Source organism: Jaculus jaculus, chromosome 13 (genome assembly GCF_020740685.1).
Source record: "Jaculus jaculus isolate mJacJac1 chromosome 13, mJacJac1.mat.Y.cur, whole genome shotgun sequence".
Lineage (NCBI taxonomy): Eukaryota > Metazoa > Chordata > Mammalia > Rodentia > Dipodidae > Jaculus > Jaculus jaculus.
Window position 1 is genome coordinate 23118695 of NC_059114.1, and position 10061 is coordinate 23128755.

Genomic DNA, 10061 nt, shown 5'->3' on the forward strand with positions numbered 1-10061 from the left:
CATTATTTGACCAACTTTTATTTTGACCCTTATATGCCATCCCCAGCTCAGAGGTAGCTAGAGACCCCCAACTTGTGCTTTGGAAGGAAGGGGAAAGTCCTGCCCCTGAGGACCAGGACTTCTGTACCATACAGTTTGTAAACCTGTCCCAGGTTGGGGTCTACCCCAGTCCTCCAGCTGGGCTCTGCCAAGATGTCCTGAGCGCACAGTGACTCAGAGAGGAGAGATGGGACGTACCAAGGTCCAGAGGGACCAGTGCCGAAAGCAGAGCTCCAGGGTCAGAACATGAAAGGGGAGGACCAAGTCAGCTGCCCTCAGCAGGCGCCTGTGCGTCTACAGCGGGCCTGTTCCCCAAAGACAATGCCACCCAAGCTTGGAGCCATCCGTCCTGGTTAGCCAACAGGAACAAAAGTGGCAGGGAAAAAAAAAAAAAAAAAAAACAAAACCTAAGCTTTGTTGCCAGACAAAAAGAAAGCAAAATCAAACATCTACATTCTTAAAAATAAAACCCCAGCCAAGCCCCAGCCCCTGAGCCAGCAGGGAGCTATGAGGTCCTAAGACAAGACAGTTCCCCACAGATCCCCAACCTAGGGTCTGTCAAACAGCAGGGTGAATCTGTCCATCCAGAGAGGAGTTGGTTTGGGCAAGCAGACGTTGGAGTGAGTGTCCTCAGGTGTCCCTGGGTGAGGTACTGAGAACTGTAAACGTGACCAAGGTGAGGCGGGTATTAACCCTCAACATCCCGGATGAGGAGTGGCACTGTGGTGGGTTGAGGAGCAGAGCCAGCAGGGAGAGCCGTCCCCAGGGGACACGAGGGCCTGGGTGGAGGGAGCACCATTCTGCAGCTGCTGCGTTCCCCTTCCTGAGACAGGCAGGTGATCAGTCAGTCCAAGGCCTATCTCCTCGGGTCAGGCAACCCCAGGCCCCAGCACTGGAAGTTGCGGGAAGGAGTGTCAGGTGAGGTGTGAGGGCCCAGAGCTATCTGCCTGCTTGCTAGGGGCACCGCCTTAAGGCCTGGCAGGGCCTGGGCAAAGTCCTGTCTCGGCATGTTCCAGGCCAAGCACCCTGGGGACCAGGCCAGTTCACACTGACACCTTCCTGGCAGCTGCCCTGCACCTGATGCTTCCAAGGCAGGTCAGGCCCACGTCAGCATTTCAGTCAACAGCCAAGAGATCCTGGTCAGGACCCAGGCAGGGCCCTGGCCTGTGGCCAGCAGAAGGCTTTGTCTGGGTCACATGGCCACTTGGGAAGCCGAATGCTCCACTCTGGCACCTTGAGCAGGCCCTGGCTTCTCCTCAGTGTTAGCCACTGTGGATGTCTGGATGTTGGGCTTGGGCTTTCATCCCCTGGGAACCCAGCACTGCTCAGAGCAAGTCCAGGACCCTCAGGACCTGCTAAGACCAGGGTTTCCTTCAGATATGAGACCCCAGGGTTCCCTCAGAGTTACTACAGTTGTCACAGTGGGGCAGGAACATGAGTCCCAATAGAACCTGAGGGACTCCAGGGTGTCTCTGGACTAGGCTGGCCTCTCCGCCACTGGCTCCTGAGGGCCCGCACCTCCTGCCCATAGCGCTCATGCAGCTGGGCAAAGGGTGCCAAGGCTAGGGGGCCATTGGGTGCTGAGGCCTGGCGTCGAGGTGGCAATGGTGGGCCCTCTGGGACAGCCAACAGCTCAGGCTGTGTGCTCCAGGCTGCCCGGCCATTCTCCTTGGGCCGCAGGACTGGGGCTGGGGTTGGGGTCAAGGCCGGGGTTGGGGTCAAGGCCGAGGCTGGGCTTCCTGCACGCATGGCCGCCAGCTGCTGCTCCAGTTCCCGCACTACCAGACGCAGGTAGTGGAAGCTGGCCCGCGACAGTGCCTTCACCCAGCCCTCCAGCGCCTCCTGGCTGTCAGCCACCAGCACGTAGGGCCGGACCCGGCCGCCCGGGAAGCGCACGGCGAAGGCAAACTCCTGGCGGGCCTCCACCAGCTCCACCGTGCAGCCCTCCAGCAGGATGACGCCCAGCGGCTCGCGGCCGGCCGCGTCCTCGAAGTAGAAGAGCATGTTGCCTCGCAGCACAAACCAGCGCCGACTCCCGCCCCTCTTGTACAGGAAGCCTGCGTTGTCCACGGGGGCATCACATGTCGCGTAGAAGGCCAAGCTGCGCTCGTTCAACTTCATGGTGGTGAGCCAGGGCCTGTCCACCACCGGAACCCCCATTATTTCCATAGCCAGAGTCTGTGTCCCCCAGCCCCTCACAGGGACCTCCCAGGCCCTCCACCGTGAGCACCCAACATCCCAGTCCATAGAAAGGAATCTGCTTGCCTGAGCTCATACAGCCCCACGGAGGGGGACAGAACTCACCCCCAGTACTGACAGGCCCCCCACAGGCAGCCTCGGAGCTTCTGCCCTTGACTCTGGAAATGATGGTGAGAGTTCCTACTGTGTGCCAGACAGCATTCACTAACTCAGCCTGGCAACAGACCTCAGGGGGCAGGAACTGGTATTGCTCCCATTTGACAGATAAGGAAACAAGCACAGAGAGGGAAGGCATTTATCTAGGATCACAAAGCAAACTGGGAAAAGCTACTGTTTCCACCATCCCCAGACAAGACCTGTTGGCCCCTTATTGCAGGTCTCAGCTCAGACTGTATGACTCAGCCTCAGTTTATCCATTAAAAATAGGGATATATAGCTGGGCGTGGTGGCACATGCCTTTAATCCCAGCAGTCAAGAGGCAGAGGTAGGAGGATCATTGTGAGTTCAAGGACACCCTGAGACAACACAGTGAATTCCAGGTCAGCCTGAGCTAGAGTGAGACCCTGCCTCAAAAAAAAAAAACAAAAAACTGGAGAGATGGCTTAGCAGTTAAGCGCTTGCCTGTGAAGCCTAAGGACCCCAGTTCGAGGCTCGATTCCCCAGGACCCACGTAAGCCAGATGCACAAGGGGTGCACGCATCTGGAGTTCGTTTGCAGTGGCTGGAGGCCCTGGTGTGCCCATTCTCTCTACTTCTCTCTATCTACCTCTTTCTCTGTCTGTCGCTCTCAAATAAATACATATATAAACAACAATTTTAAAAAAGGGCTTGGAAAATGGCTTAGTAGTTAAGGTGTTTGCTTGCAAAGTCTAAGGACCCCAGTTCAATTCCCCAGGACCCACATAAACCAGATGCACAAGGGTCACATAATCTGGAGTTCGCTTGCAGTGGCTAAAGGCCCTGGCGTGCCCATTCTCTCTTCCTCTCAAATAAATAAATTAATTAAATATTATTTTTAAAAATAAGGATATGAGCCAGGAGTGGTGGCACATGCCTTTAATCCCAGCCTCAGGAGGCAGAAACAGGAGGTTTGTTGTGAATTCCAGGCCAGCTTGAGGCTACCTCGAAAAAAAAAAAAATAGGGGGCTGGGCATGATGGCACACACCTTTAATCCCAGCACTCGGAAGGCAAAGGCAGGAGGATCACCATGAGTTCGAACTCTACCTCAAAAAAAACAAAAATAAATAAATAAATAAAAATAGGGATATGAGGCTGGAGAGATGGTTTAGCAGTTAAGGCACTTGCTTGCAAAGCCTTTGGACCCAGGTTCAATTGCCCAGAACCCACATAAGGCAGATACACATGGTGGCACATGCATATGGAGTTCATTTGTAGTGGCTAGAAGCCACAGTGCATCCTCTCTCATACAAATAAATAAAAATAGTATTTTATTTATTTAGTTTTAAGAGAGAGAGAAGCACATAGACAAGCAGGGAGAATGGGTGCATCAGGACCTCCAGCCACTACAAACAAACTCCAGATGCATGGACCACTTTGTGCAACTGGCTTATGTGGGTACTGGGGAACCGAACCTGGGTCCTTAGGCTTTGCAGGCAAGTGCCTTAACCACTAAGCCATCTTTCCAGCCACTAAAATATTTATTGTTATTATTTTTATTTATTTATTTACTTATTTGAGAGAAAGAGACAGAGAGAGAGAGAGAGAATGCCAGGGTCTCCAGCCACTGCAAACAAACTCCAGATGCATGCACCACCTTGTGCATCTGGCTTATGTAGGTACTGGGGAATCAAAACCAAAGTCCTTTGGTTTTGCAGGCAAGCGCCTTAACTGCTAAGCCCCACTAAAATATTTTTTTAAGTAGAGATATGATGCCGGGCATGGTGGCACATGCTTTTAATCCCAGCACTTGGGAGGCAGAGATAGGAGGATCACTTTGAGTTTGAAGCCGCCCTGAGACTACACAGTGAATTCCAAGTCAGACTGAGCTAAAGTGAGACCCTCCCTCAAAAAATAAATAAATAAATAAAGAGAGAAAAAAAGGGGGGGGATATGAACTCCTTCGTCATAGCCATACCACCCTGATCTTGTCTGATCTGAAAAATAGGGAGAATTGCAGAGCATACATTAGTGCTGCAGGGACTCACTTCATCCCAAAAACGTGCCCAGGTATGTTCAGTGATGTTCTAGGCACTGCAGACATAGCCATGAGCAAGGACAGAGGTGCGAATATGGTAGTGACAGGTGTAACTCAGAGGCAAGTAACAGCTCATACGTCTGCCAGGTAGTCTAAAGTACTATGAGAAACGAAGACAGCGAAGGGGTCAGGAATGTTGGGGACAAGAACAGCATTTGACTCAGAGTGAAGAAAAGCCAACCTGAAAAGGTGACATGTGAGTAGAGACTGGAAGTTGGGGAGAGAGGAAGCCTTGTGCGTGGCTGGCAGAGAGCACAGCAGATGCAGGCGCCCTATGGCGAGAACCTGTGGTCGGAGGAGGAAGGGGAGCAGAGCGGAGAGGGAGAGGAAGATGCAGCCAGGGGCACGCATGCTGCATGCCCACTCACAGAGCACAGGGCATTCTAACTCCATCCACCTCCCAACAGGGAGCAGATGGCAGGTCAATGCTCACCACGTGGGACTCGCCAAGAGGTGACATGTGGGCTCCCAGTGTGGCTGCAAAGAAAGACCCGCGCCCCAAGCTTCCATAGCCCCAAGCCTCACCCCATAAAGATGGTGGCTGAGCTTTCAAAGAGGCAAATGTAAAGAGCCTGCAGAGCAGTCGGTGCTCGATTAATGTTCACTCCCCTGCCTGGGTGGTGCCTTTCTTGGGGCCTGGAGGAATAAGGTCTAGGTGGTGGCTCCCTGGGGAACACCACTGTGATGCCAGGCTGGGCCACTTGACCCAGGGCGGAGGGAGAACCTGCTGCCAAAACAAATCCTTGTTTTCTTGCCATTTCATGCCACCCACATCGCATGCAGCCAGGGACAGCTTCCTGTTGTCAGAAGTTGGGACCAGCTTCTCTCAACAAAGCAGCAAGGCTGTGATCTCAGCAGCCAGGGGTTCAGCAAGTTCCATTCCTATCCTGCCTCCCTGAGCTGTGGGACCTCACGCACAAGCTCTCTCAGCACATAAAGGGACTTAAGCATCCCCACCCAGAAAAATAACCCCACGGGGACAGAGAGCCTATTTCCCACAGGAACCTCCTACCCCACGGGCCCTTTGCCTCCTACCTGTGCCCAGCGCCCAGCTCGGCTCACTCGGTTCACACGTCAGCTCTGCAGTCTCCAGGCTGGGTCACCCGGGACACACATACACACAGCCTCTCTGAGCCTTTGTTTCTGCATCTGTAAAATGGGAGCATAACACTGCCTAGGTCAAGGTTGTGACAACAGATGTCCTAACTGTTGACATTCTTAGCTAAATGGTTCTCAAAGTCCCTCTCACTCCCACACCCGGTCACTAAGGCTAGGTAATCACTCCAATGTCTTTCAAATCAGCAGCCCACTGTTCAGCCCCTCCCCCATTCTAGATCCCTATCCATACTAGGTGGGACGGGTGGCTATCATGTGCCTCCACCTTTGCCCTCCCTGTCTGTGTACCTCAGGGTTGAATCCTGATTTCCCTAAGACCTTCTGCCAGGCCAATATCTCCTCTACCACACTCCTCCTGTCTCCCACCTTCCATGGCTCTTCACTTCTCAGTATAAAACACAATCCTGGGACTGGGGAGACGGCTCAGTGAATAAAGTGCTTGCTGTGAAAGACTAAGGACCCAACTGTGGAACCCACAAAAAACGTGGAAAGGGCCGGGAGCTTTGGCAGACATTGGTAACCCCAGTCCCCCGTACAGGCTAAAGGGGAGAATCTGCCAGAGGCTTAAGAGGTCAGCTGGCCTGGTGAAAGAAACAGTGAACAGCACAAGACTCTGCCTCAAAGGTCCTTTGTAAACCAGGTGTTGTGGCGCACACCTGTAATCCCAGCCTCAGGAGGCAGAGATAGGAGGATCGCCATGAGTTCAAGGTCACCCTGAGAATTCATAGTGAATTCCAGGTCAGCCTGAGGTACAGTGAGAACCTACCTCGGAAAAACAAAAAATTAGTCCTTTGACCTCGCTGCACACGCACTCACATACGTGAATGCATGCACATTCACACACACCGACCCCCCCTGCACACATGCACTCATATACATGAGTACATGCACATTCACACACACCAAACACCCCCTCCGAGTTCCTTTTCTAGACTTCCGTGTCCCTCACTCACTGGTCTGCAGCCACCTTTCTGTCCCTCCATTATACCAAGAACTGTCCTATCCCAGGGCCTCTGCCAGAGCTGTTCTGTCTGCACAGAACCACCTTTAGTCTTGACATTACCACCTCCTTGGGATGCAGTCCCTGACCTCCCTCAGCACAAGAGATGGGTCATTTATGTGCCTGGCATTAGCAGGTGTGCAGGAGCCTGCAGGCAGCAGGCAAAGCAAGCGCTTGGTCACCTTTGTCAACCTCACAGCCCCAGGGGAATCTGTCCCCCAGTCTACATTCCCAGATAGAAAAACGGAAGCCTAGAGGGGTCAGGAACTTGCGGGAAGAGCAGGGCTCTGGACAAACGGCCCAAATGAGGGGCTAGTCTTGGGGTCTCCCCATCCCACTAACACTAAAGGAATAGTAACTTCCCTCATGCTCAGCAGCTGTTCTCCCAAGAATTCCCGAAAGGAGCTACCTTCATCCAAGGTCACCAGCTAGGCCCCTGGCCTCTGCCTACACCAGACCTAGGTAGGGGGGGTCTGGAAGCAGCCAGGGCACAGGCTTGGGTCCAACCTGGCTTGGAGGGAGTGCCTACTCCCCGCTTATCTAACCAGGCTGCTCTCCGGAAAGTTCAGAGTCCCGGTGATCACTAAAGTCCTGATTTAGCAGGCTGAAGCCATGCAGGGTGCTGCTGGGGACTGGACCAGTGGGTTCCCAATACCAAGTTCCTGCCACTGCCCTGGCAGGCTGGAACACTCTGGCCCCAGCCACCTCCCCCTCCTGGGCCTCGCTTTCCTCATCTGATAAGTGACCAGCAGAGCTAAACTGAGGAAAACCACTGGCAACCCGCGGGAAAGGCGCTGAGAATTAGTGTGGATGTGCTGGAACACAAGTGCCGGTCCAGCACTGGAGGCTGAGGTCGGCCCAGCGTTCGAGACCAGCCTGGGCTACAAAGCCAGCTCCTGACTCCGGGTGGGGAGAGGGGGGAGGGAGGAGGTCAATAATTAACCCACCGCCTCCAGGCTCATCAGCATTCCGGATAAAGCGAGGTGTGGCACTCACGTCAAGGAAAGCAGCCAAAACCACAAGTCCGGGAGCCGGGTCCAGCGGGCCGGAGCGTCGCCCAGCAGTGAGCGTGCGGGAGGGAGGGGCGGGCCCGGGCTCGGGGCTGGCGGCCCGGCGCTGGCCTCGCCGCGCTCCAGCGGCCCGGGCCCCGATCGCGAGGCCGACGACGAGGGGTGGGGGTGGCGGGAGGACAGGGGCCGCCCGGGGAACCGGCCCGCGATTGTCCCCAGCGGGCTGCGGCTCACGGCCACAATCTCCGCGGCGTCTCGGGAGCGGAGACCGGTCCGGGCCCGCGTGCGCGCGCAGTCCCCCGCGAGGCCCGCCTTACCTCGCTGCTGGCCTAGGGCGGCGGCGAGCCGGGAGGCGCAAGGCCGGGGGAGGACGGTCCGGCCATGGTCCAGGAGCAGGGCGGCGGAGGCGGCGGCGACGGCGGCGGCGGCGCTTTGTCTCCGGGCGGCACAGCGGCGGGAGGGTGCCCCAGGGACGAAGGGAGGCGGGGCGGCCGGGCGGTCGCCGACCTGCGGGCGCGCCCCTTTAACCCCCCGCGGCCCGCCTGCGCAGGGCCCGCCCTCGCGCCCGGAGCGCCTCCTCATTGGCCAACTCCATATGGGCCACGCCCCTAAGGGGGCCGAGCGCCTGGGAACCCCTCTTAAAGGGATCTCGTGGGGTTCGAGGAAACCCCGGCGTCCGTTCTGGCACACTTGAACCTGGAAAACTCTGATGATTCGGGGCAGAACGGAGTCCTAGGCTTGGTACAAATAGTACCAATGCTCCAAGTACAAATGCTCCCCTCCAGGGCTGACAGATTGAGCAAATTTAACGTTCAGCCCGACATGAAAAATAATCCTCCGCAGGGCGTGGTGGCGCACACCTTTAATCCCAGCCCTCGGGAGGCAGAGGTAGAAGAAGGATCCACGTGAGTTCCTGGCCACCCTGAGACTAGACTAGGTCAGCCTGGGCTAAATAAAGGAAGACTCTACCTCGAGGAAGAAAAAGAGAAAGAAATGAAAGAAAGGAAAAATAATCCCAGAAAATGTTTAATGTAATCGAAAGAACAAAGTTGAATGTCACGAAACAAAATTAATTACAGGTCTTTCCTAAATACACACACCAATTCTTTGCTCCATCCAGTTGAAGAGAGAACGTTCTAGAGGTGGGCAGAGGTGGAGTCCACTAAGACGCTGGATGGCTGTGTGATTTTAGAGCAATCGCTTAGCTTCTCTGGGCTTTCATGTCCTCATCTGTCAAAGACAAGCATAAAGACCTTATATCTCAGCAGCAGGTGCTCTCAGTAAGTAGGAATTGCTGTTTGTTTGGTGTTTCTTTTTTATTTTTTCCTACCTTCCTGAATCCTTTTTTACTTCCTGGTCCTGCCACCTCCCACCCCGGAGTCCAGTCCTAGCCTGGCGGTAAAGACTAACAGGACAGACCAGCATCTCAGGCTCATTCCAGAGCTGTTGAGTCTCACTAGCGCCTACTGTGTGTCTGGTGCACTCTGACCCAGAGGAGTCTGTCAACAAACAGGTCAAGAAGTGATTGGTGCCAGGAAAAAAAGACTAGACTGAAAGCACAGCTTTGAGATAAGGCTCAGCCTCTGAACAAGACCTGGAGGAATGAGGGAGGCAGCCCCGTGGACACCTGCAGGAAGGGTGCCCCACACAGAGAACTGCAAGTACAAAGGCCCAGAGGACTGAACCTTCCTGACATGCTTGGGCAGGTAGCAAATGGAGGACGACTGGGAAATTGGGCCTAAGAGTTTTGACACAGCCACACTGCATAGAGCCTGGTGAACTGTAGGGAAATTTTTGCTTTTAAGCAGGCATGGTGCACAAGCTTACAATACCAGCACCTGGGAAACAGAGGCAGGATTGCTGGAAATTCTAGACCAGCCTGGACTACATAGGGAGTTCCAGGTCTACCAGGGTTATATAGCAAGACTCAGTCTAAAAAATGATTTTTATATATTTTTATTTATTTATTTGAGAGAGAGAGAGGGAGAGGCAGATAGATAGGTAGATAGACAGATAGATAGATGAATGATAGAGAGAGAATTGGTGCACCAGGGCCTCCAGCCATTGCAAATGAACTCCAGACGCATGAGCCACCTTGTACATCTGCCTTATGTGGGTCCTGGGGAATCAAACCTGGGCTCTTTGGCTTTGCAGACAAGCACCTTAACCACTAAGCCATCTCCCCAGCCTTAAAAAAAAAATTATTTTTAAAGCTGAGTGTGATGGTGCATGTCATTAATCCCAGCACTTTGCAGGCTAAAATAGGAGGATTTTCATAAGTTCAAAGCCAGCCTGAGCTACAGAGTGAGTTCCAGATCTGCCATGGCAAGATTGACACCCTGCCTCAAAGCAAATATAAAGGAATAAATAAAGTAATTTTGTTAGCTTTTACTCTGAGAGTACTAGGAAGTCATGAGGGTCTTGAGCAGAGAGAGTCTTTAGGGAACTGTAGGGAAGAAACTAAGAGGCCAAACAAGAACCT

General features: G+C 54.0%; 1 protein-coding gene across 6 annotated transcripts; it reads right to left on the minus strand.

Moving 5' to 3' along the window:
• Pheta1 (PH domain containing endocytic trafficking adaptor 1) lies at positions 1-8008 on the minus strand. 6 transcript variants are annotated; one of them, XM_045133118.1, is made up of 5 exons: positions 7897-8008; positions 5489-5602; positions 3404-3462; positions 2344-2396; positions 1-2176 (listed from the first exon to the last, which is right to left on the minus strand). In XM_045133118.1, exon 5 carries the CDS (start codon positions 2158-2160, stop codon positions 1456-1458), a length of 705 nt encoding a protein of 234 aa, XP_044989053.1. In that variant the 5' UTR covers positions 2161-2176; positions 2344-2396; positions 3404-3462; positions 5489-5602; positions 7897-8008; the 3' UTR covers positions 1-1455. The 6 variants fall into 6 exon arrangements, with proteins under 6 accessions (XP_044989053.1, XP_044989051.1, XP_044989052.1 ...); XM_045133116.1 differs by having other exon boundaries at positions 2344-2479; XM_045133117.1 differs by lacking the exon at positions 2344-2396.
• Positions 8009-10061: the final 2053 nt, after the last annotated feature.

Excerpts from the sequence above, each read along its gene's own strand:
- Pheta1 (XM_045133114.1), bottom strand. The coding sequence starts at position 2,160 with ATGAAGTTGAACGAGCGCAGCTTGGCCTTCTACGCGACATGTGATGCC.